General features: G+C 34.2%; 1 protein-coding gene across 1 annotated transcript in view; it reads left to right on the forward strand.

The window, feature by feature from the left end:
• Positions 1–24,036, forward strand: part of LOC127858970 (armadillo-like helical domain-containing protein 3) — a 40,077-nt gene that overhangs the window by 369 nt on the left and 15,672 nt on the right. The window contains exons 2-21 of the mRNA XM_052396356.1: positions 1,508–1,639; positions 2,884–2,940; positions 3,335–3,400; positions 4,745–4,825; positions 6,018–6,125; positions 7,499–7,591; positions 9,039–9,200; positions 9,412–9,468; positions 9,694–9,737; positions 11,301–11,361; positions 13,829–13,875; positions 14,817–14,892; positions 17,115–17,190; positions 17,687–17,791; positions 19,571–19,695; positions 20,024–20,093; positions 21,054–21,114; positions 21,824–21,912; positions 22,631–22,713; positions 23,794–23,920. Of these exons, the coding sequence (XP_052252316.1) occupies positions 1,514–1,639; positions 2,884–2,940; positions 3,335–3,400; positions 4,745–4,825; positions 6,018–6,125; positions 7,499–7,591; positions 9,039–9,200; positions 9,412–9,468; positions 9,694–9,737; positions 11,301–11,361; positions 13,829–13,875; positions 14,817–14,892; positions 17,115–17,190; positions 17,687–17,791; positions 19,571–19,695; positions 20,024–20,093; positions 21,054–21,114; positions 21,824–21,912; positions 22,631–22,713; positions 23,794–23,920 (1,714 nt within the window). The 5' untranslated portion in view covers positions 1,508–1,513. The remainder of the gene's footprint in view (positions 1–1,507; positions 1,640–2,883; positions 2,941–3,334; positions 3,401–4,744; positions 4,826–6,017; positions 6,126–7,498; positions 7,592–9,038; positions 9,201–9,411; positions 9,469–9,693; positions 9,738–11,300; positions 11,362–13,828; positions 13,876–14,816; positions 14,893–17,114; positions 17,191–17,686; positions 17,792–19,570; positions 19,696–20,023; positions 20,094–21,053; positions 21,115–21,823; positions 21,913–22,630; positions 22,714–23,793; positions 23,921–24,036) is intronic.

The following is a 24,036-nucleotide window of genomic DNA, read 5'->3' on the forward strand; positions in this document are numbered from 1 at the left end:
GGTCTTAGTTTATCACTTCCCTGTTGTGGCTATTGAATTGTCACAATCCACAGTTTATATTTTATTTTGATGAGTTTACTTATGACAGATGAAATGGCACCTATTAAATTTGTTAATGTAGTAGGGAAAGCAACGGTAATTTGAGCAGAAACAACTGACAAAACCAGCACCACATGCATTGTATCTGTTTTGAAAATGTTTGATTGGTTTAATTTTAGTATTAAACAGGCAAGCCAATACAATTTCTGAATAATTATTCATGACTGCAGATTTGTACTATCCCTTACTTTCATTATCGGCCCTCCTCATGGTATTGTCCCTTAACAACAAACCTTCAAGAAGTGCTGGAAAATTAATGTTTTTTTTAGATTTTAGAAGTTGTAATTTATTTGATGGTTATCCTTGACTATTATGACGATTATTCTCATGATTTCCAGTGTACATTTGAAAGTAGGTCATGTTTATTCCAGGATGATGCTACGATTTTAAAATAATGTAACACACACGTAAGTGTTTTGTTAATTTATTAATAGTAGCTTTACTAAATGTGTTAGATCTATATGCCGCTTATTTTGCAATAAAATGTTAAAATATTTTTTGAAACAAAATGCGCAAGAGTTTGGATTTTCCATTAAGTTACTATTTTTAGAACAAGCACGTTCGCATAGTAACAAATCTTAACAACCAATCAGAAGGGCCGATACTATGAGAGGGTCGGTACATGAAACAGATTACTAAAGGGAGCTTAGTCTAGCCAGTATTTTGTGGAAACATTGCAGATTTTAATGCAGTTTTCGTTGTTATGTCCAAGAATACACATTGAACTTTATATTGACATATAACACATGCGTGTTTTTGTATTTTTCACTTCCAAAATTCGAATAGTTTCATTAAGAGGGCCGATACAACGGATAGACATGCTAGACTTATCTTCCATTGGGAATCAATTAGCAAAGTGTATTCTTTGAGTGAATTTTTTTGACATTTAAACTTTGTAGTGATACTCATTTATCTCACTACTGTATGATGCCCTCTTTTGTAATCCTGAAGTGATACTGATTGAATAACATATACCCAGCATTTATCATATATTATAAAGGTGACATTGGTCTAGTGTACGGCTTAGCGACCAGAAGGTCAATGGTTAGATCCCCACTTTAGATCTCCATGAAAGTCACCTTGCACTGGTTCTAGCCATGAAACGGATTAGAGTTTATGATGCCATCAAGCTAAATAACAGGTTTAAACATTAACATATCATTTATATACCCTTCTTAACAATAGATTACGAGCACATTGAAAAACACAAATTTCAAATTTGATAATTAGCACACCATGGCTCTCTACTGCTTCTTACGCAGGGTTCCCGCTGTAGATCACCATTGGCGCCAATCGCAACAAAATAAAAATTCTGGCGACAAATTTCCGCAAATGACGATTGTTCGACAATACAAATTATTTATGAAAACATTAACATGGGTTTCATTTTTGTGTTGTCCATTTGCAGAAGGTGATGAGCCAGGAGACTCCAGTAGCAGGTGGAGACCGGAAGGGTAATGCAGTACTCCTGAGGAAAGGCTCTGCACACAAGATGGCGCTGAAGGAGAAAATTGTGCAGATATACGAGGCTTTTTTTCAGGTAGGTTTGCATCATTTATGTTTTTATTGCCAATTCCAGACTTGTTTTATATCAAGTTATTAGTGGTTGTCTCAAATATAAGTGATATATTATGTAGGATTTCTGCATAATGTGCTAAAGCTTTTCATTTTAATATTCATGAAACACGTATTTGAAGAGTAAAACAAATTTTGTTTCACTTTTAAGAGCTTTATTTCTGTTAAAGCACATTTAAAATTGGTATTGATATACAAAAATACATGAATAATATGTGTCAAATATAAAGGAAACAATTTGAATTAAGTGTCTGTAGGTTTGCATTTTTTGCTTACCTGTTCAATGCACAGGGTTAGCTTTTAGGACTGCTTTTTTGTCTGAACATCAACAGACATCAGTTCTTTTAGAAAGTTATTTAAACTGTTCACACATGCTGCAAACATATATCACCTGAGCTAAAACAGATGTCTCAAATTAATATCTTTTCTGAATCCAGAGGTTTTATATTTGGTGTGAACCATCATATAGTGGTCCTTTCGTAAGTCTGTTCAAATTATGAACCTGGGGTCTAAACTTGCCACATCTTAAGTCACATGCTTGATATAGACTTATAAAGTAATGTAAAAGCTCGTTCTCTATGAAACTGCAAGGGTCAAAGGTTTGATATTTGGTGTGGAGATTGCATAGTGAAATAATACTGTGGTACTCAGGTACAAATCATGCCCCATGTGTCAAAACTGGAAACTCTCCAAGAGTTTAATATTTTATGAAGACTCAAATATAATACATAGTAAATAACATAAATATCTTTCTAAAAAAACAAGCATCAGAGGAATAATATTTAGTGTGTTACATTGTAAAGTTGTCCTCTATTAAATTTGTTCAAAGTATGTCCCTGGGGTCAAAGTGGTCACATAACTTATTATAGACTTTGATAGTTGATAACTTAAGAAATCTATTTTTAAACTGCAAGGTTTGGGAGATACTATTTAGGGCTTTACATTTTTCAAAGGTCATGCCCCTTGGGTCAAAACTGGTCATGCACTAAAATGAATAACTTTAACAAATTCCTAAAAACATCAAAGGTTTAGGGGTTTAATATTTTGCCTGCAACTTGGCTTAGTGGTCCAAAATTAAGTTTAAATCCTGCCCCTTGGAGCAAACTAGGCCAAGTTTGGGTTCATCATTGTTGATTGTATGATTAATTTGTAGGAACCTCAGGTGAATAGTATTATTGTTTGTGTATTTGTTATATTAATTATTTTAAGGGTGAGGACATGTCTGCTGGAAATGCCAATTTTTGGGATGAACTATTCTTGTTGAAGGTATGTCTGATAAGAACAATCAACAGTGGCATTCTTGTCCCTTCAATATGAGAACAAAAAATATTTGAGAAACCAACTTGAAACATACATACAGCACATTCTTAAAACCAACAATTGGAATAAAAAATCAAAACTAAAAACAAAAAAATCGACATATTTGCATAATTTCATATTGATTACATCACCCTGTAAGTCATATTTTTCAGTTATAATAGTTGTAAATTATTATGTACCATTGAACCAAGATGCATTCTTAAGTGTGTAGGTTTGTGCGCTTAAATATTTGATGGGAAAATTTTAACTGCAGTTTCAGAGAGCTTTCAGTACCATACTGTGTTTTTACACCATACTTGTGTTTTAAGCTCATTTATATTTCTTGTATTTCTTTCTTTAGGTTAATACCTTGTACATTGAAACAGAATGTGACAAACTGACCGGAGATGGGTTAGTGCAAGTAAAGGTAAGAGAACAATTGCTGCAGTTTTAATGGGCAATACACTGTAACTCCAATATAAAGCGCTCCGTTATAACGCTGAATCCAATATAACGCGGAGGGTGCTTGGATCCCATTTTTTCTCCAACCTTCCATTTTATTTCTGATTCAAGTCCGTATTATGCAACTTCATGTATTTTCAGACAATTCAAAGATGGCGGCAATCACAGTCATGTTGATTGCTTTATTCAACCGTCCGTTGAACCGATTATAATCGCCTCGAGGTTAAACAACACCGACAGCTAATTGGTGTTAATCTGTTGTGTAATGTCAATAAAGGTGTGAAAAACTCGCGTGTCGGTGTTTATTACATGTGTTCCTCATCAGAGCGGTTCAGTACGATAATTTCCATAAGTTAAGTGCAAGCGGGATAGTTATACAATTCAAGTAATTCTAAACGATTGAAACATTCTTACTTTGATATGGTTGCAGTTTGACTATATTAAATGAGCGGCTGTGAAATATACTGCCTTCTGTATAAAAACAACTTTTTCTGTCATATCATTATCATTCTAGTATTATGTCATTTAATCTTTCAGTTCGTGTATAAGAAATTAAATAATGCAGACGATTTATTTAGCTCTACATGCGAACGCAGTGTACCGGCAATTGTTAACAGAGTTTCACTTTCATTTTCGCGCGGTATCAGAAAGTCCCCGGGAAACACGTTTTTTGCATGCGTATGACGCAATAAAACAATTTTTTGTACATGAGTCGTATTGTATTAAATCTAAATTGAATGTCCAATGAAAGCTCTGCCCCATAATGCACTGTACTCTTAACACTTCTGAAAATGGCATATATGCGTACGTTGTGTTTACGAATTTCTTAAACATATATCGTCATTAATGTTCAAGATTATTATTTTTTAAGTGATGTTGCAATTTTATTGGATTATCGGATAGATGTGCACATAAGAAAAGCGGTATGTATACTGTTATCGATACGATTCGGTTTATATGCATGCATTTGCGTCAACACAGCATGTCAATATACATGACCTATATTATAGGCTATTCTATACCTGTTTTTTTTTTTTATAGCGCCCTGCTATGTATACATGTAGCTACTAATCTTCTATTGCTAGTTTTATCTTATTAAAGATTCAATACATTCTTGACAATGTGTTAAGTCATGTGTTGGATATCAAAAAAGAAGTTGGTAATTATTTTGGGAAATTAGGTTAAATCCAAAATATGAAACTTAAACTTGAAACCAAAACTATGGAGCTCAAACAATTCTCATAGATTATCATGCTTTATTTTGACTTGTACTGGTTTTGTTTATAGTGGTGTGCAATTCTACCTTCAGGATAACTTCAACATGATGTTTGAGAGGTGTGTGGAAGTCATCAAACAGGACAACTCTGTGAGAACTGTCAACGCTGTACACGTGAGTAGATGTCTTATGTAACTAGGTTTTGTTACATCTGCATACATGCCATATTATTTCTGGCTGAAATCAGGATGTTTTGTGCAAAAAAATCTTTCATTTCAGTCAATTATACATTCTTGGCACAAACTTAAAAAAAATCTAATCATTCTCAATATCATTGATAAATGTGTTTTTGAATTTTCTAAACACAGACTGATGCCTTTTTTTCATTAAGTTTACTGTGAAGTTAAATGTGGGGTATGTTTTTTTTCTATATAAATATTTTCTACAATCTCTTATCAGGACATGGATACCATGCAGATGCATGAAAACTTGCATTCAATATGAACATTGGGCACTGCTGTTATTTAACTATAATAACTAATAAAAAAGTGAATGGAAATTTTGTTTGAAATTGTCACACTTTTTGTATCTGAGCAAGATCTCGTAGTCTCTTATGATCCTTTGATCAAAGTTGATCAAATAGGTGGCACATGCTCATCCTTATTGGGTCCTTCCAGGTTCCATTTTACAGGGGGCGTAGTGGGGGGGGGGTTGCCCTTGATTTTGATGTCTTTTTGTTTCCTCGCCAGTGTTTAGACATCAATGATCCCAATTCATGAAACTTGATATGCGGCATTATTATGTAGGGGACATGGGCATCGTTGTCATGTGAGATTTTCTAGTAAATTTTCAATTTCCATTGAAAATCTGAAGAAGTTATTATCCAATTTTTTTTAAACTATATGCACTAGCCTTATTGGGTAGACTTGCAAATATCGGGATGTTCTGCTCCGTTTATTTTTCAGGGAGTTATTGCCCCTTGAAAAAACTTCCTATCTACTTTTGATTTTGACGCTTATGATCAAAATTTTACTATCATAAACATCATCCTTTTTGGGTGGACAAATGTATATTTTCTGGTCTCTAAGTTTGTTTCGTAGTAGGGTCAAAATTGGCCTTACCTTTTGAGTTAATTGTTTTCCATATATTACTATACTGGTTATGAAAACTTTTAAAATTTTGTCATTTCCCTGAGATTTTATAGATGGAATGTAACATTGTATGGTGGTTCTCTAACAAATTTGTTTAATTTTTTTTGCAAGATTTGGAAACCATGGCAAAATTGTGAGTTACTTTCCCAGCAGCATCTCCAGATTGCTTGGCGGACACTGTTGCAAATGATTGATCATGTGTAACTCTGATTCAGACCCTGTGTGCCCTGGTGCGAGGTATCTACAGAAAGAGCCTCAAGGATAATGCCTTTGATGCTATCAACCTTCTCATTGGCTTCGATAATGCAGAGTCTGTTTTCCAGGTACAGAGCTCCAGATAAGGTTTTGTGAAATTCTTAACGTTACTACCAGATTTTCAAAAATATTTCTTAAGTCTGAAATTTTATTCTTAACGTTACTACTAAGTTTAGGAAATAATTCTTAACTTTTCTAAATGATCTAAAAATAAATAATAATGGATTAATGGTTATTTTCATGCAAAAAATAAAAATAAACATACTAGCAACTTAATTTAAACGAGTTCAACAGTGTCTTTTCAGTATTATACAATTTTATTTTTCAAATACCTTCATATGCCCAAACTGTGCTTAGATTGCATGCCTTCGATGAATTTTTACATATTTCACAATTAAAACGGGTCTCCCCTTCAATCTTTTCAACGATTGGCCACGGGAATTGTCCCTTCCACTCGTTCAATGTTTTTTGTTTAAGTTTGGACCCGTCGTGTCGCGTTTTCCGCAACTGAACATACAGCATCATATAAGATCTTTTCTATAATGTCTGTCTTAACATTCAACTTCGGCTCACTTTGTGTACAATATGTTAAAGCGTGTTTTTGCACGCTTTGCAGTTTTTTAGGAAGCTCTCTGGGCGCTGCCATTGTTTTTTGACAGATAGACTGTACACGCCGCTTTTATTGGAAAAAATGTGCTTTGTTAAACAAACCTGATAACCATTTTATATAAGCACCGAAAAGATCTTTAATACGCGAAAAGAACTCAATAAAAATCAATACGAACCAATGTAAAAATAATATTTGTATCTTGATTTTGTAATTCTTAATGGTACGACAAGATTTTAAAATAAATACGTAACAGACTTGAAAATAATTCGTTATTACAAAAATACGACTCTTATCTGGAGCTCTGAGGTATGTGAACATATCTCAGATGCCTCAGTCATGTTCAGGACTCTTCATAATATTATTGTAATTTATAGTCACTAGTTATTGCTTTATAGTTTATTTAATGTTAATCCCTACAATTGTGCAGAATTCAAGCAAATAATGCATTGTTTTGTTTACTGTGCAAAACTCTTTTTCTTTCCAAGATTGTACGTGACAAAAATTGTGTATATTAAAAAGTAATAGAAATCTCAATCTTGCAGATCTGCATATATCACAGATTTTTGGGTTTGTCTGAAATATATTATCAGGGAATTGTTTGCAAATATATCAGTATGGAATGTTATTTAAGCTCATATTGTTGAAATAAATAATAATCTAGACTTGACAAAGTATAAATAACAATTATGGAAGCCCTGATTATTGTAACTTAATATTTTGGTGACAAGTTGTTGCGCTCAACATTTGTTATGTCATTACAAGTCTCCCCCTGGATTGTTCATTTCAAACACTCTAGTTGTTTAATTCAATCACCCTGGATGCCTATTTCAGTCCCTAGTGGAGAGCTTCAACAGGATCCTCAGTGGGGACTTCCCAGTGGCACTCAAGCAGCTCCTTCTCAAGTTCATGCTGGTCCTTGTCTCGGTAAGACTTTCATATTCCGCTGGTATGGTCTTTATTTAGGCCGCGCTCTGTGAAAAGGGAACTATATACATGTGTTTAAAGTATTGTCACGTGCTATAAGTGATAAGCGCACAAAGTTTGCACAGGCTAATCAGGAAGATCACTTTTTGTTTAGACTGTATTTAAGAAGAGACTTCTTTTAAACAAAAAATTCTATAAAAGCTGAAGGTTTCGTCCCTTGAGCCTGTGTGGCCTGCTCAGGCCGATCTGGGACAACACTTTACATACATAAATTGCATCACATTTTGCATTTTATAAGATATTAGACTGATAAAAAATTGTGCAATATTTTTATGCCCCCGTATTGAATGACCGGGGGTTTATTGTTTTGGGTCTCTCTGTCTGTCTGTGTGTGTGTCTGTCCCAAAACGTTAAGAATGGTCATAACTTTTGCAATATTGAAGATAGCAACTTGAAATTTGGCATGCATGTGTATCTCATGGAGCTTCATATTTTGAGAGGTGAAAGGTCAAGGTCATCCAGGTTTTTTTTTGGCCCGATTTTATAGCCGAAATTTGGCTATGTTCCCAATCCCAAATAGTATGCTTTTTTCCCAAAATGTGGCAAAAAAATTCCCAATTTCCAAAAAAAAAACAAAAAAAAAACTTTTTTTTTTTTTTTTTTTAAGAAGTCTTATGTGTATTTTATCTCAATTTTAATTCAATTACATCTAACAAAGTATTATATGATTTTTTTTCTTTTAATTTGAATGATTTTAAAGAGTTATATCAAATTTAGTATTTCCCTAATCAGTGGACTTTTCGTGTGGAAAAAAAGGATAATTAATTTATTTTCCCAATTTCATGAAAATGCCGATAAAATTCCCAATTCCAAAGCCATAGGCTATCTTCCCAAAAAGTGGAAAAAAAAACCTGTCATCTTTCAAGGTCAATATGTTCATGTTTATCACAATAAATGCAAACCCTTGATTGGTCCACTCTTTCTCTCATTGATTGACAGACTTATACTGGTAAACTAACCAATAGACACCTGTCAGTATATGCTGTGGTTGATCTTTCATGGTTTATGTGTGGGGCTTATCAAAAGCACTGCATTATCAAATCCATTTACTGCAAACACTTTGACACACAACTGTAAGGAATTGCTATTTTTTACTGCCTTAATGTTTATTGTACATTCTAGGTTATCCCACATTACACTATTAACCTTTTCCCACTCAGAGGGAAATTAAAAATGGCTATGTTCAAACAGCATAAATGAGTAACTCGCAGTCTGATCAGGTTTTATGCTGTTTGCTGCTTATCAGTATCTAAGGGTTGGAAATGAAGCCTTTAAAACTTGAATCTAGTCAGAAAAAAATCTAATTAAATTTACATTTCTAAGGGACTACAAACACGTCAAAATACGTTTTTAAGTGGTAAAGGGTTAACCACTTGTTCATGGACAGGTGACAGAGAACATTAGTCAGAACACCCTGCTGGAGTATGTGCTCATCAACAGTGTGTATGAGTCCCTGATAGCCGTCCTGGGTAGCCCAGTATTGAGGCAAGCCCTGGGAGTGGATGCTATACTGCTGCTCACACTTCTCGTCCAGTATCGGAAACATGAGGTAAACAGATGTATTGATGCAGATCTCATCATAATGTTGAAAGCAGCTTATGCTGTTTAACTACATCTTTTTGTTTGATCTTGTTTTATGGTGTGGTATACTCATGTTCAAAAATGGTTCTTGAAATACAGCTCAGATTTTTTTTTAGCTACATAGACCATGAGATAAGTGAAGGCAAATGGAGGATATAATGTTGGTTTTTGATTTTCAGTCAGCAAATCCGTACATTGTGAAACTGTCAATACTGGATGATGAGCTAGCCCTAACAGTGAGTATCGTTACATGTGATCCTTTTGTTTAAACATTTTATGTTCATGGACTAGTAACTTTTAATATTTTTTCATAACTGTTCACTGTATACAATAGTGTTTTATATAAAATAAGAAGAGTTTGCAATTGGAAATTCTTCGTTTTACTGGTTCAGCTGCACACGAGTACACATTTGGGTTTAAACGATATTTCTGTTCTTCTGAACTAAAGCTTTCTTTTTCAGGGATATGCCCAGGTTGTGTCCATAGCTTTGTCAGACTTCAACAGGTTTGTAAAATAATCTCCTTACATCATAAATTAATGTTAACATTAAACCCTAGGCTGTGTTGCATCATGGATAGTACAAAGTTTTATTTTTGACTTTCTGGTGGTTTAAATAGAAATAGCAGTGAATTAAAAATGATAATTCACTGTTTCAAACAGTGAAAATTAACAGTGGAAATTATCTTTATACTGTGAAATGACGTGCAATGTCATTATTTCTGAAAAATACAAAAATAATCATTTGTAAGCATACAATTAACAGAAAATGTGTTGGATTTGGCGAGATATCCATTCTTAATCACTCATTATCATATAAAAAAGTATATTTTCTATGATCATGAATAAAATAAGAAAATTCGGCCAAATCCAACAAATATCCTCTATTTAACTTGGATTAATGCTGATGTATCACAAGGTTGAAGGTACATGTTGATTGGTTCCCCTCTCTAAAACCCATGCAAATGAGATGAAAGATTTTGTGAAATTTTAAGGAATGTTAGATGCATGGATACTATTTTGTTGTGTAATTGTGTCTGTTATAGTATTTTGTTTGTAATTATTTACAGTTTACACAAGATTTTATTGATTGTATTTGTAAAAGCCTTTATCAAAATACGCCAAATGCCTTGATATCTGTCACTAGAATTTTTTTTCCAAATCCCTATTAATGTTGTTTTATTTCTAATTGTGTATATGCAATTTTGGGGTCATAGCGATTTTGGTAGGTTAGTCTATGGAGTGGAGACAACAAATGTTTTTGGCATCATCTCCATGACTTTATATTTATAAGCAGGTGTGGGTTTTAGAATACTCTCTGTCAGTCCTTCAATCTGTCCATACGATTTTTATGGCATCTCCATATTCCTTACACCTTATGATGTATTTTCTTAAAACTTGGACCAAATGGTGTGTTCATAGGGATGGCAAAACCTGAGTCAAGCTAATTCAAAGGTCACACTCAAAAGTTAGAATTGTTTGTGCTTGTATTACAAGTTACACTGTTAGTAACTGAGGGTGTATATCCCATTCACCATCAGTAAACAACTGTGTAAAGATTATAGCTCAACCGACTATTCCATTACTCAGGGTGTAGGAGAATTATTCGGGGTGTTTGGAAAATGCTCCATGGGCATGTGACTGCTCTAAGCAAATCGGACTAGGTCATTTTGGTAGGAGGTGAGATAGTTACATGTTTGATCTACATGTATAAATCTTGTACACCTTAGAGGATTTTCATGAAACTTGAGGCATTGTACACAAGGCATGAGGCAATCACACCACCTAAAGGTCAAGGTCTTGCTTGAAGATTCAATGTATCTTGTCTAGTGGTAAAGCTGTCATTTAGACAGCTTTGTGTCATACAAAAATATGCAGCTTCTAATCAGTGAAGGCAGTTGACAAAAATGCAGTTTGTAATTCTCATCACTTATCTAAGCATTGCACATACAAATGCTCACAATTTTGCTAATTATCAATTGTAGATTGGTAGAATACTTTAACAGTTCATGACCCATACTTGGAGCTTATGTATGTATTTTTTGTGTGTTTGTGATTTTATATTGCCAGTGACTACAAGGCTAGAGGCACTGAGCCACAGTCTGGTTGGTTCTCCACTCTTGCCAATATGGTATGTATCATATTTATGCTGTTGTCAACAATATTTTGCTTAGAGCAATTGAGTTAGAATTAATGACGCCACTACAACGAAATCATTGGGGTATACTGGAATCACCATGTATACAAATGTATGGCTATAGTAAAACCTTGTTAACACTCTAGAGGCCACATATATTTTCCGATCTTCATGAAACTTGGTCAGAAGATTTGTCCCAATGATATCTTTAATGAGTTTGAAAATGGTTTTGGTTTCTTTAAAAACATGGCCACCAGGGGGCAAGGCATTTTTCCTTATAAGGCTATATATGGCTTTTGTAAAACCTTGTTAACACTCTAGAGGCCACATTTATTGTCCAATCTTCATGAAATATGGTCAGAAGATTTGTCTTATTGATATCTTGGATGAGTTCGAAAATGGTTACTTTTGCTTGAAAAACATGGCTGCCAAGGGCCAGGGCATTTTTCCTTATATAGCTATACTGTATATACATGTCTGTCTGTCCATAGACACAACCTTGTCTGAAGGGGCTCTCCTTTACTTTTCAATGTTTGACATTCAAACTTGGTGCAATGTTCCTTATGATTTGAGGTTGTGCTTGTGCAATTTATTGTCCTAACGGTAGTTAAATAGTTACAAAAGTTATGGCTGTTCGTTGGAGACTTTCTATGACATCATGATAACTAAAAAACACTATTAATATCACATGGTCCACACTCCACAGTGTTTTATTTGGTATGCAATTATGAGATGTTCTGTTTAGAGTTCTCTCAAATTATGTCACTGGGGGTAAAAAGTGGTCATGTCCTTTAGGTCTCAAGATTACATGTAAACTCTTATAAGCATAATAACTTGACACCAATTCCTCTAAACTACAAGTTGCACAACAAATTCCTCTAAACTACAAGTTGCACAACAAATTCCTCTAAACTGCATGTTCCAGAAGTTCAATATTTGGTATGCTCATCCTATTGTTGTAGTTTTTTTCACATTTTACCCTTAGGGTAGAAACTGGCCTCATCTAGGTTTTATATCATTTATATATTCTTATGTATCATAATTGCTTTTCAAAGATGTTATTTGTTTATTTACATATACTGGTATCTGTATTGTATTTATATATATTTTTTTATTTACATAATTTATTTGTTTTATTTTACCTTTTTTCCAATTGGCAGTGTTTGGTTTGTGCAATAAGTTGTGGTATTGTAAAAATATGTACAGAGTTACTTGGCGATATTTAGCATGCTACATCAATATGCATATTACTTTCACTGGTAATTTAGGTGAAGTTTAATCATATTGTAGTTTCAGCTGGTTAATGTATTTGTGAGGTGTTCTTGCAGCCAGGATTTGTAAAGAACCATCTTGTGTCACAAGTGATGTACATAGATTCTAAGTCAGAAGGTGTCATGCCTGGTCGTAACAAGTAGGCCGGCATGTCTCTCACAGACGTGGGATGCACCATTCATCATATTTTCGAACCTATGGATCTAATCTTATGTGATGAAAAACTGTTTATATTATCAGAATTTATTTATTTTTAATTTAGTACATATGGGTGATTTTTTTTGTTTGTAGAACATTTGTTAAGGAAAAAATAGTTATATTGGCACATTTTGAATGTTGTTGGTATTAAAACTCACAAATTGTTATAAAAAGGGAAGTAATAGGATATTTTGGTTGTTTCCCTTTAAGCAACAAAACAATATCAAATTGGATTGTCTCTCTTAGATATTTACTTTGAGTGACAACCATTAAACAAATATGCAAATGTAGTTTCAATCAAATTCACTGTGGTTATTCTGTCAAGTTTGGAGTTACAGTAATAAACTGTTTATTGAGGTGTCATTTGTATTGTCCAGCATAAACAATTACAAAAGTTATGCTCCAGATCAACTTAAAATTTCTGTAACATTATTTTTTTCTGTACATGTTAGCAAATATATACATATCTGAAACTTAAATATTTTGATAAGTTATAAGTTGTATGTAACATTTTCGTGTACTTAGTTTCATCCTTGGGGGTCCTAACAAGGTCAATGGGGTCAAATTATGTAATATAGTCTTATATAGCAAAATTACTAAAAACATTTTCCCAGGACATTAGAGGTTGAAAATTTGGTATGTAATAGTGTATTGTGGTTCTCTATGAACTTTTAAAAGTGCCACAGTGGTCAAAACTGGTCATGCTCCAAGGCCCAATTGTTCATTGTTGCAACATTCTTATTACTGCATGTGACTTTTGTTTGGGGGGTGGGTGAACGGGATGTTCATCACTACTATAAAAAGTTCGAGTTATGTTCATCACTACTATGAAAAGGTCGAGTTATGTTCATCACTACTATGAAAAGTTCGAGTTATATCAATATTGATATAATTAATAAATTAATTTTGTTTAATGATAAATGATTTGATAAGGTGTGTGATTAATTTTGACCTGTAATTAATTAAAAGCTCTTAAATTGTATTTTTTCAGGTTGGAAACATGTTTGTTGGAGAAGAAAAAGAAATGGCAGCTGTTAAGTATGTTTTTTAATGCATTTGTTTACCACAACAATATCAGTACTTAATATAATTAAAATGTGTCATTGTGTCACTCATTATTTTTCATTCAAAGGCTTTTCCTCCTTAACCCTTTCCCAATTAGATACGTGTGTTGACTTTGTAGTCCCTTAGATAGTTATATTTAATATAAGACCTTTCTTACTTAATTCACGTTTTTAAGACTTCATTTTAAAACTTTAGATACTAATGAGCAGCAAACAGCATAAAACCTGAACAGACTGCGAGTTACCTGCAGGCTGTTATGGTTTTATGCTGTTTGCACATAGCCATTTTCACTTTTCTTTCAATTTAAGATCTTTTTCTCTTCTGAAACTGCTATGCCCAGAGGTTTAATATTCGATATCTAGCATTCTACCAGTATTCTTTACAAATATTGTCCAATTATTATTCTGGTACCAAAAAAAAACTGGCAATGAGCATCACATATTGCCTTATACAACGGATTGATTAATATGATCTTTTTAAACAATATATAGTGTTCCTCTTATATAAATTATCAAATCATGAATTTTATGTAAAAACAAATCTTCCTGCATATCAAATAACAATTGCACTAGGATGGCTTCATTAGCTAAGTGTCAAGTTGCAACTGTGTGTTAACCATAGGGTCAGTGTTTGTACTTTAAGTGCCAAGTGGCAACTGTGTTTTTTGCAGGGCCAGTATTTGTATGTTAAGTTTCAAGTGGCAACTGTGTGTTTTCCAGGGTCAATGTTTGCATCTTAAGTGTCAATTGGCAACTGTATTTTTTCAGGGCCAGTGTTTGTATGTTAAGTGTCAAATAGCAACTGTGTGTTTTCCAGGGCCAATGTTTGTATCTTAAGTGTCAAGTAGCAACTGTGTGTTTTCCAGGGCCAATGTTTGTATCTTAAGTGTCAAGTAGCAACTGTGTGTTTTCCAGGGCCAATGATTCCGTGCTGCTTGCTTTGTATGAGGCTATACATCTCAACAGAAACTTCATCACAGCTCTAACTCATGTAAGTCTCCAAGAACTAAATCATTGTATAGCAAACTCCACAACATGCTTTCTACAAACAATTTCGATGTTTGTCAATAATACATTAGGCCACAACAAATTGATTTAATGTTCGATGGATTCGCCGCACCTAAAAATCTTAAAACTGAATAAAAATATTTTTATTTTTATTTTGCGCCCGCAGCAAAAAATTTGCTGCGCACCTATTTATTAAATGATTTAGTTTTATTTAGCGTACGTATTTTACGACGTAGGCCTAGAGTGTTATAACACTTTGCGTTATTAGATTGGTTTATGGTTAAAACAAATGGCAGCGTTCGTCTGTCTTGTCATGTCGGCAAAAGACACAAATGGAAATGTTAATTTTCCCCCGTGGAAATGAGTCATTGCATCAAAGATGATTTGAGTTATTTTATAATTTCAACCGGATCTACATCAGGATGTGAAATGTCGCCGGTATGCATTCATCTGCAAATAAACTTGTTGGTATTGATTACGTTAAAATATAAAAAATTAACATGCAAAGGAGTGTTGAACTGGACGAAAAAATGTCGAGTATAATATAAATTGTACGAGCCACCTATCTACTAGTTCAAACTGTTGATGGCTAAGTGCAAGGTGTACATTATGCCCCTAAAACATGAATTTAACATAAGTAAGAAAGTGAAGAGACTTTCTGGACCTAAACAACTTTACTGGCATTTGATTGACTTTTTTATATTAAAATACAAAACTTTAACTACCCATTTCTTATTTTTCTTTCATTAGGACAGTGCTAAAATAACGAAAGTAATGCATTTAGTATTGTATAATACCATAACCTATGATATTAAGAACTAATACAAATTCGAGATATTTCGTATCAGTGTTTTTGCCCCAAATTACAGACTCGTATAGGCTGTGTCCAAATTGAAAATTGTAATAAAGCTGTTTCTCAAAAAGTAACTTTTTTTCTTTTAAAAGTCTCGCCAAAATTTCAAAAAAATAAGTCAATTTTTTTCAATAAACTCGATTGGTTTATTGAGTTTATCATACAGCAGTTTAATGCCCTAGCACTTTATAATATACATTTTAGAAAGCAGTTAAACATGCACTTATTAACAATTGGTATACTGTTATCTATAATAATAATAATAATGATTCAATATTCTCAATTTCATGGTTTATCGCACGTTATCCCAAATCAAAAAGGCACATGCTGTAAAATATGACGCGAAGAAAAATCACTGCTTATGCTTGATATTTATTGTATTATTTATTGTGTCATGTTATTAAACCATCATTGACAGAAAACTGGGCTTCTTATATAACTTTGATAACGAAACCTACATGTACAATGTTAAATTTAAGTAATCACTACCTGGTGTGAGTAAGCAGAACAGCTATTAGAGACTGTATTTATTTATTTTTACAAACATTTGATCAGGGCTTAAACTCAATTATTACTTCTAAATGATCTTGTACTGGTATTTTGCAGATATCATGCATTTGTTTGGCAAAATATATCAATTAACGTTGACAATACATAATGTGTTTTTTATTTTTCGCTTTTTTCGCCTGTGATTTAACAAAAAATAGAATAAAAATAAATTTATTTTTATTTCGCTCGCTCGCTCCATTTTTGGGAAGCAAAAATCCATAGAACAAATCATCAATTTGTTGTGGCCTTATGTACAGAAAAATGCAACTCAAGAAGCAGGCCTAGGAATACCTGTGTTTTACATAACTGAGTTCCAAGTGCATTTGCATGAGAGAGTAGCTTGAAAGTGCTTCAATATAGGAAAAGCAGCCAAAACACAAAGCTTACCACAAATTAGTGTTTTTTGTGTGAATAGTTTAAATTAAAATTTAAAAACAATCTTATGTACTTGAAATTGCATATTCATAGTTGCATTTGAGGATAATAAATTCTGCTTTCTAGTCTTCAACTTATTTTAAATGGACATTGTACTGTAAAAGAAATCTGTTTAGTAAACACTCTTGTAAAACATGTGACTCGGAATGTAGTGTACCATGTAAATCTTTATGATTGTTTGTTATTATCACATTCTTTGCTATAATCACAGAAACGTTACCTATGAAGAAAAAAATACGTATACAGTTGTTCCTAACACACTCTTTGCTGTCATTCCAAGACTGTAAATGTCATCATCCAAAAATGAAATATTAAGCGTTTGCAAAGGTAGCTGATACTATTATCTCTATTTATGTTCGCTATTGCAGGCCCACACTCCATCCATAGCTACCACGCCCCCATCTTCCCCTGCAACTGACATACCCCCTACTGGGGACAGCTCAGGTAAGCAAGTATACCTGTAAATGATGGAATATGAACACTTATGTATACTAGTAATACTTTCATTCAGTTCCATATAGTCTTCATGGTGATTTATCAGATCATTGGTTCATGCATAAAAATGGTAAAAATGTGCAAGGAATCAGTGATGAGATTGCATTCTATCACATCTTTTTTTCTGTAAAAAAAAAGAAAAGCAAAACTGTACATCAACAATCCAACAACATTTGTGTTCATACTACTACTACTATTTATAATAATAAAATGAAAAATAACATAATCATTTGTTTTTTATATTGCCTCCACCATGCAATCGGGATTGTATATGTTTGATATGAAATGGGACATGCCTGTATCCCCAGAAATCAACTCCATGGTAATACGGCTTTGAATCTCGGTGCACTTGTTTTAAAAATAACAAAGAACCCAACAGTGAATTACTGTTTAAGTGTGCAGATTTGCATATTATATGATGATAAATATGTGTGCTGTATGCTAGGCCACTCTCTAGATGTACAGACCAGTCCTGAGCCTGACCATCTGCCTACCAACCTGCTAGTTACCTTCCTGGAATACACCTCCATAGTCATACAGGACACAAAAGGTAAGGCACCTTCTTTCCTGGAGTACAACTCCATTGTCATACAGGACACAAAAGGTAAGACACCTACTTTCCTGGAATACACCTCCATTGTCATACAGGGCACACAAGGTAAGGCATTTACCTTCCTGGAATACACCTCCATTGCCATACAGGACACAAACGGTTAGGCATTTATCTTCCTGGTATACACTTCCATTGTAATACAGGACACACAAGGTAAGGCATTTACCTTCCTGGAATACACCTCCATTATCATACAGGACACAAACGGTTAGGCATCTACTTACCTTGAGTACACCTCCATTGTAATACAGGACACAAAAGGTAAGGCACCTACTTTTGTGGAGTACGCCTCTATTGTAATACAGGACACAAAAGGTAAGGCACCTATTATACTGGAACACACCTCTATTGTCATACTGGACACAAAAGGTAAGGAGTCAAGTTTCCTGGAGTAAACCTCCATTGTCATACAGGACACAAAAGGTAAGGCACTTACCTTCCTGCAAAACATCTCCATTGTCATACAGGACACAAAAGTTAAGTCACCTTCTTTCCTGGAATACACCTCCCTTGTCATACAGGACACAAAAGTTAAGGCACCTATTATACTGGAATACACCTCTATTGTCATACAGGACACAAAAGTTAAGGCACCTATTATACTGGAATACACCTCTATTGTCATACAGGACACAAAAGTTAAAGCACCTATTATACTGGAATACACCTCTATTGTCATACAGGACACAAAAGTTAAAGCACCTATTTTACTGGAATACACCTCTATTGTCATACAGGACACAAAAGGTAAGGCACCTATTATACTGGAATACATCTCTATTGTCATACAGGACACAAAAGTTAAGGCACCTATTATACTCGAATACACCTCTATTGTCATACAGGACACAAAAGGTAAGGCACCTATTATACTCGAATACACCTCTATTGTCATACAGGACATTAAAGGTAAGGCACCTATTATACTGGAAAACACCTCTATTGTCATACAGGACACACATGGTAAGGCACCTATTATACTCGAATACACCTCTATTATACAGGACACAAAAGGTAAGCCACCTACTTTCCTGGAGTACACCTCCATTGTGGTACAGGGTACAAAAGGTAAGGCACAGTCAATAGGGGATTTGTAGTGAATCCAATACATATAAGTATGCACTCTTGTTGTGACACATAACCCATTCACATAATTGTTGATTTGTATGATCAATATGTGTACTTTCTTTGAAATGCAATGGTAATGCTCAATGGACATATAGTATATTGCATATTTACATGTGCCACTCAATTGGTCTTTGTATGGCATTATATGAGTAAGTGCCCAGGAAAGTGTCATTTTTCGAAAAACAACACAAATTTCATTCAGATGAATATTAATGGTTTAATAGTGATAATAATCTGTGCACATGCATGTGCTTAAAGTGTCGTCTCAGATTAGCCTGTGCAGTCCGCACAGGCTAATCAGGGACGACACTTTCCGCCTAAACTTGATTTTTGGTAAGGAGGGACTTCCTTGAAACTAAAAATACCATAAAAGCGGAAAGTGTCGTCCCTGATTAGCCTTTGTGGACTGCACAAGCTAATCTGGGACGACACTTTACGCACATAAATTATGCCCAGTTTTCTCAGAACATGACACAAGTTAACATGAAATTGCTCCCTGGAGAACATCTCTGCAGACTGTCTGTATTTCAGATGAGACGCGATACAAACTTACTCTTCTGTGTTTGATGCAGACTGTCTGTATTTCAGATGAGACGCGATACAACAATGCTCGCCTATGTTTGATCATCATGACCTGTATAGCCGAGGACCAGTACGCCAACTCAATGATGCACGACATCAACATGAACTTCCGTGTTCCCCTTCACAGACTGGTAAGTGTAGTAGATTTATTTGATGTCATGTGAATCTTCTTACATTCATATGATTTTATAAACAAGATAAGCTTTTAGTAAGAACAATTACAGCTAACCATTGCAGTAAAGTTTACATGAAAAGTGTCCGCAAAAGCAATAACTTTGACATAAAAAAAATATGCAATAAAAACTCATTTTGGCAATAAAAAATCAGTGTGGTTAATGTTATGTTTTGAATGACAATTTTGCTGTGTAACGTTACCCCCTCCCCATCCTATCTGTAATGTTTTGTTAAAAAGTTACAACAGCAGATATACTAGACTATTGTTATATTTTCCACTTGCAGCCAATGCGACACAGGAAAGTGAAGTTTGAGGCATCACCACCTTCTAGGCCCCTAGCTTGCGCAGTATTAGGTACTCGGAAGTGTGCTCTCATAACATACTAAATGTGATCCAAAGTGTTTAATTATCTTTTTATTCCAATGTTATTCATGCTTTTGCCATAGTTAGTTAGTGTGATTTACATTGTTGGCCATGCGCCAGGTTCATAATACTGTCTGACATTGATTTTTTATGTCAAATGGCATTAACCCATGTATGCCATTGCGTCTAGAAAAAAAGGCCTTGGCAAACAGTGTAGACCCAGATGAGATGCCGCATGATGCGGCGTCTCATCAGGTTCTGCGCTGTTTGCTTAAATTAATTTCCGTAAGAAATATTCTTAATATAGAAATAAATATACTAAACATCCCTAATTTTGTAAATAAATTGATCCAATTAAAAAGGATGGGAGAGTCCACTAGGGATAAATGTGTTCATTTCAAATTGATTTGTGAGCACACACATAGACATTCATGTAATTGAAAATAGGTTTTCATTGTCATGTGAAATGGACTTTGTATATCATTTAAAGGTTACGTGCACATGGCGCAATCTTTTATGCTTGCCTCCGTGTTGGCAAACAGGCTATCAAATTTTTTTGTAAGCTATTTGTTGATCTGATATACTTGTCAAGTTTATTTAAATATGTGAATACCCTTAACAGAATGACAATTGTACGATAGTTCACTTTTATGACATCATTATACACATGCCATTGTATAATTGGGCCATTCTCTGTGGGGTTTAATGCATGTGCGTAAAGTGTCGTCCCAGATGAGCCTGTGTAGTTTGCACAGGCTTATCAGGGACAACACTTTCCGCTTTTATAATATTTTTAGTTTCAAGAATGTTTCCTCTTAGCAAACATCAAGTTTAGGCGGAAAGTTTTGTCCCTGATTAGCCTGTGTGGACTGCACAGGCTAATCTGGGACAACTTTTTATGCACATGCAAGGCCCAAATATTATAATGCCAGACCCCTTGTATAATTGCAGATCTGATGGTGGAGTTTATCATGAGTCACCTGATGAAGACGATGCCTGTAGAATTATATACGTATGTACTCTACATTATTATTATTGTCTGTTTTTCAGTCTGATTTTTCAAGCATTTGGCTCAAACATTTCCAATATTTTGTACTCACCATGTACAAGAGACATCAATTTTCAAGCATTTACTGGTATTGTACAGGCTTTAGCATTCTGTGACAACTATCTTTGTTGACATAAATCATAAAAAGTACAGGTCAATAATACAAAGCATGTGAGCTAAGGTCTTGGAAAACAAGGCTTAATGCACATGTGTTAAGTATTGTCTAATATTAGTGTGTGCAATCCATTGTGTACACACCGGTCTTACTGACTTGTGTACTAACGCGAAAGGAATTGTGGGTAGCACTTCTTTTAGTAGTGAAAAGTGAAAGCGAAAGTAGGTCAGGTAATCGAGCTTCTAATAATCGCTATCAGTCTTAATAGTGATTCAAAATCACATTTAAACATAATTAAATAACATTTCTTTAAACAACATTCCGTTTTAAACACACAATAAACAACGATTTTTCTTTCATTATTAACATTTTCATTCCTACGCAGAACTACTTTGGAAGAAACATAATTCCCCAAACCAGGAAAATGTGATGCGTCTTAGTACAGAGTTGACAATATCATAGTGACGTCACCATCTATGTATAGAATGTTGTGAAATCTGCACAAGTTTATCTGGAACAACACTACATTTATTGTACCTGAATGTGGTTTATTCACAGTCGATGTCTGGGTATTTGTCACAGAATTCTGTGCTATCAGAAGAAGTGCAGAGTTCGGCTCCAGTACCCATGGAAGAGCCTGTGGACAGGTAATTTACTAATTACAGAAAACACCATAATGATTGAGCTGTGCTCTGTGATGAGGCGGTTAAATGCATAAAGTCTGTTTGCAGATTAGTCTGTGCAATCGGCACAGGCTATTCAAGGATGTGCAATCGGCACAGGCTATTCAAGGATGACACAGGACCAAGATGACACTTTCTTTAAACAGAAAATATAAAAGCGGGAATTGTCTTCCCTGATTAGCCTGTGCAGGCTGCACCAGCTTATCTCGGACGACACTTTACGCACATGCATTTAACCCCCTTGTCACAGAGCAAGGCTCAATTAGTAATTCATTAGCATCTTGTGTTTTCTGCGCTAAGATGAGGCCATACAAATAAAATGTGTTATTGTATAATTTATTCTGCCATTTATGTAAATCCTATATAAAGATGTTTACTTGAATTAAGTATGTATTCGTGGCATTTGGCATTATTGGTGAAGTTTGATATTGAAAATATAATTCTGATTGTATGTACATGTTATTTCTGGCAGTTTGATTATCTAGCGACTTCATATATAGTTTAGCCAGATCTTGCAAGGTGATGTGGATTCGTTTCGGTAAGATTGTTTATGTTTTGGCAATATATTATTAAAACATTTACCTTAAAAAACATGGAAGGTCTCTTTATTGGCATTAATCACACATTCTTAATTTCTCTTCTTTAAGCATTAATAGCAGATTCCAAACCTCTCTTGTTTCAGCTTTAATCAACCTCCTGAAGTTTATTCTTTCCCATGAAAACCATCTATTGAAGAAATCCAACGTATTCCACATGTGTTCAAAGGTAAGGCATACGGAAATTTACAAACACCGACTAATTTGTGTGGCCTAAAAAGGCCTCATACATGAGTTATTTTGGCGGCTTAGGAATTCTGTTTGCTTGGTGCAGAATATAATTTGAGAAGTTTTGGGGTGATCAGTGTGGACCGTAAGTGATTTTTTTTCCAGATTTAAAGAAAGGCTCAGAATTTTCTTCAGTATGCCCTTATAGACATCACAGCAGAATTCTAGCTGTCATTCATACAACATATGTTTTAGAGTATATTTGTTCATGTCAGTGTAAGATTGTTTATTTTACGAGTTATCATAGAACATATATTTTCATGAGTGGTGCAGCCACGAGTGAAAATATTATTTTTCTTTGATCACAAGTGAAATAACAAACAATCTTACACTGACATGAACAAATTTTCTGTTTTTTTATGTCCCTTTTTCAAGAAAATATTTAACAGCTGTTTCCCTTTTGCTGAAAAGTTACCATTTCTCCCGTGGCATGCCTCAATACATTTCAAAACACAAAATCACGTCTTTAGTATGACGAAATGACATCATTATACCAGCGAAATTCTCCAGTTAAACTCTTTTACAATCTAAATACATGGTGAAAGAGCATAAAGTAACACATTTGTTGGATTCGGTGGAATATCAATTTTAATTCACTTGAGAGTGTAGAAAATATTTATAAAATTATTTATGATAATCTCAAAGTAGATAAGGGAGTTCCGAAAATGTGATATTTTCACCGGTGAAAATAACAATTTGTTTATTACACTGCTGTTATTTCAGAAGTGTAATATTTTATCATTAGGTATAAAAGAAAAAACTTTATTTTATCTGTTAAAAAGAACAATCTTTACTACCTGTAAAAAATAAACAGAACCCATAGCAGTACATTTTCATTCTGTTTTCAAAGCCTTTTGTTTAATGGGGCCAATGTATATGTGAAAAGTTCTTATGAGAGTCAGCAACTTTATTCTAATTTGAGTATAACAATTTATATTTCTTTATAAAAATATAAATGTTGTCATTCTAAAATACATGTATATTTATGACCAAAAAAAATCTATGTAATATTTCATTTCAGATTGTGAACATTTTCAACCTGTTTATAACATATGGCGATACATTCCTTCCCAACCCCAACAGCTATGATGAACTCTACTATGAGATTATACGAATGCATCAAGTCTTCGACAATGTTTATTCGATGGGTAAGGAAAGTTTATTCCATGGATAAGAAATGTTCATCCCATGGGTATGGAAAGTTTATTCCGCGGAAAAGGAATGTTTATTCCATGGGTATGGAAAGCAATTTTTAGCTCCACTG

This window comes from Dreissena polymorpha, chromosome 14 (assembly GCF_020536995.1).
Source record: "Dreissena polymorpha isolate Duluth1 chromosome 14, UMN_Dpol_1.0, whole genome shotgun sequence".
Classification (NCBI taxonomy): domain Eukaryota; kingdom Metazoa; phylum Mollusca; class Bivalvia; order Myida; family Dreissenidae; genus Dreissena; species Dreissena polymorpha.